General features: G+C 39.3%; 1 protein-coding gene across 1 annotated transcript in view; it reads left to right on the forward strand.

Moving 5' to 3' along the window:
• Positions 1 to 3,253, forward strand: part of LOC106819463 — an 81,211-nt gene that overhangs the window by 72,385 nt on the left and 5,573 nt on the right. Inside the window, exon 16 of the mRNA XM_014824093.1 lies at positions 1,631 to 1,658. Coding sequence (XP_014679579.1) covers positions 1,631 to 1,658 — 28 coding nt within the window. The remainder of the gene's footprint in view (positions 1 to 1,630; positions 1,659 to 3,253) is intronic.

The raw sequence follows: 3,253 nt of genomic DNA on the forward strand, positions 1-3,253 counted from the left end.
TATATATATATATATATATATATATATATATATAGGGACTCTCTACACTCACCCTTCTTTTCTCTTGCCTTTTACCAATATTTACGCCGCGCATAGTCAGCGCATGCGCGGTTCTGTCAGCGTTGATTGCACTTATTCGCTCTCCGCCCTTGCCTACCTTCACTGCTTTCGTGTTCACGTACACACTCTATCAGCGTTTCATGCGACCACTGAATGGTTACTGAGTCTGTCACTCGCCCGCTATCCTTCATTACATTGCTTATTCTGCTTCGAGTCCCCACTTTAACGAAGCGTTTGGTCGTTTCACAATAAGAAATCCGAAATGTTCGAAATAAGATTAGGAAAGCCGAAGGTTAGAACCAATCGCGCTCGTAGATGAACAGGTCTATAGTAGAGCTGATTAGCACATAGATTGCTCAAATTGTGACGAAGGCACTAAATATGGCACACAGGCTCTGAGAGATGCCAATTTAAATAAGAGGTGGACTTCAACGAAACCGACCCTTTAAAGGACCTTCATTACACCATGATTCATTGCTGTTCTTCGTTTTCCAGTGATCAATGTGTTTGGGCATCTCTTACAGAAACACAACAATGTTGTTATTAGTCAAATTTCTTTAACTCTTTCCCATCTTTCTTGTCACGTAATATACGTTGACGTTTGTGTCGCAAAACTTATATGATCCAATCTATCGTTTATTAGTCAATAACTAGAGTTTATTAGTTGCCGCATGAGATGGAAGCACTCTAAGACAACGGTAATCTATTATATTTCTCTACTGCTAACGCTTTAACGGAATCCCAATTTTGTATTAGTTATTGTAATTTTACAGTTTATATGACTAGGTTTTTAAAATATCGATCAGGCATGACCGATGGAGGAATATGGAAGGTAAGATAGTTAGAGAGCAGTGTAACAAAATAAATTGAATAGCGATTGTTTGTATACCAATTATTATTGTTATTATTATTATAATATATATATATATATATATACATATATATGATTATATTAATGTTTGGAATTGCATATATGTAAAGGTGTATTTGCTCTTAAATATGATGTATCTCATAACATAACGAACGATAAACCACAATTCAGAGTCTATTATAATTGAAATTTTAATTGAATCAAGCATTTAAAAAGATCAGTCGGTAATTTTCTGTACGCCTAATTTAACGCGGGGTCTGCTGTCGTTCTCTGACAGCCCGGCCTTGGAACGAAGTTTCTTAATTAAGACCCGTGTGAGTTTATCTTCGCTGCGACGCGATTCGAACTGACGCGATAAGAGAATCTCATCAAATACCAGCTAATCAAAGAGTGCTCGGTGTGGGGTAGGGGGAGCTCATGCTCCTAGGGGACTAGCGAGGATGTCGAATTTATTATCATTCGCGACACATCCCACGCGATGTAAATTTTATTCTAGTTCCTTCTTCTCTAGTCCACGATATACAGTATAACACGCCATCAGTGTGGATAGGGAAATACGCCCACGCGAAGCACCTACAGTTTGTACTTGTTGTGCTCTAATTGTGCAATACGCACTTAATTGTATAATATGATCGTACATGCACACGTATAGTACAGTATTTGTAGCAATGTACTGACTGATGTCTTTGTTTTCTGCAGTCCAACGTGGACGGAGAAGGATCTAGAGGTAGGACAGCGATCTTGTTCGTGTTTCTGACATTAGTGTTGAAATTCTGCTACATGCACATGCCTGTCATGTTCAGTATGATCACGTACTGATACGATAAAATGTTACAAATAACGTAACAATATACGTGATTGCGCGTAACTTGTCATTCTAGCAACACCCCACTACACGACTCTGGTTGTGAATGAAGAGTATATGTTTACATATCGGGGCAATTATGGTCTATAAATTCTAGAGTTGGGTTCATGATTAACTATGATGCATAAAGTTAACATTAGGGCGATGCACCGAACCTCGATGTGGGTTTAAATTCGATTGAGTACATACTCAGGACTAATGCTTGGTTACCAACTCCGAAATCTAATCGTCTATAGAGTGCTAGCTCTCGTGGGTGGTGTTTAATGGCTCATCTTTAATGTTGCTCTCGCAACTCCGTCGTGAAGGCCTGCTCGCCAGAATGCACGTTATGTCGCTGTAGTGATCAGTATAGAACCACAGAAACACAGTTTGCGATTCACGTTTAGTGGCGAGGAAACGAAAATGGCGGAATCACACACGCGCGCACGCACACGCGTACGCGCGCGCACGCACGCACGCACGCACACACACACACACACGCGCATATACACACACACACACACACACACACACACACACACACACACATATATATATATCCAGTGCCACTACCCCGTGCGGGTTCGATAAGCTTAATTATCACTTTATATGCTAATGAGCTAGAAAGTTAGTGATCAACTCGTTAGAAAGTTAGACATAACTATAATAAATACAAAAAATATATAAATTGCATTAACAATCCCTAATACAGTTGAACGAATTTAACGCGTAACACTATTTCTATAACGAGGCGCATATTATTATCGAAATATTTTAGTTATTATGTCGATGTGCGTGACGTCAAATGAAGCCATCGGTTCGATAAAAAATGAAGCTGAAACCTATTGCCTCGTTACTTTTACTGTCCGTCTTAGACGTTAGGCTCGCCAGGCGCACAAAGAATCCATTAACACAGACATCAGTCGCGTGTTGACAAATGTCAGACAGTCTCTCTTCCTGTACGTGTCTTGATTGAGAGTTTTTAGGGGAGTTATATCAGCTATAGGCAGCTTTGATGAGAGTGTATTGATTACTGTTACTGGTGGGTTGGTAGGTTGAGGATCGAGTAACTTTCTGCTTTCGCAAGGAAAGACATGCTGTCGTACGTTACCACGATTACTACTATTACTACTACTACTACTACTACTACTACTACTACTACTACTACTACTACTACTACTACTACTACTAATAATAATAATAATAATAATAATAATAATAATAATAATAATATTAGTAATAATAATAATAATAACAATATTTAAAACGCTACCGGCATTGGATGCTACGTTTCACGCATCGAAAATCCTTCAGTAACGAGCGGATATACGTGGATAGATGACGTCAGTAACGAGCGGATATACGTGGATAGATGACGTCAGTAACGAGCGGATATACGTGGATAGATGACGTCAGTAACGAGCGGATATACGTGGATAGATGACGTCAGTAACGAGCGGATATACGTGGATAGATGA

Source organism: Priapulus caudatus, unplaced genomic scaffold, assembly GCF_000485595.1.
Source record: "Priapulus caudatus unplaced genomic scaffold, Priapulus_caudatus-5.0.1 Scaffold39, whole genome shotgun sequence".
Lineage (NCBI taxonomy): Eukaryota > Metazoa > Priapulida > Priapulimorpha > Priapulimorphida > Priapulidae > Priapulus > Priapulus caudatus.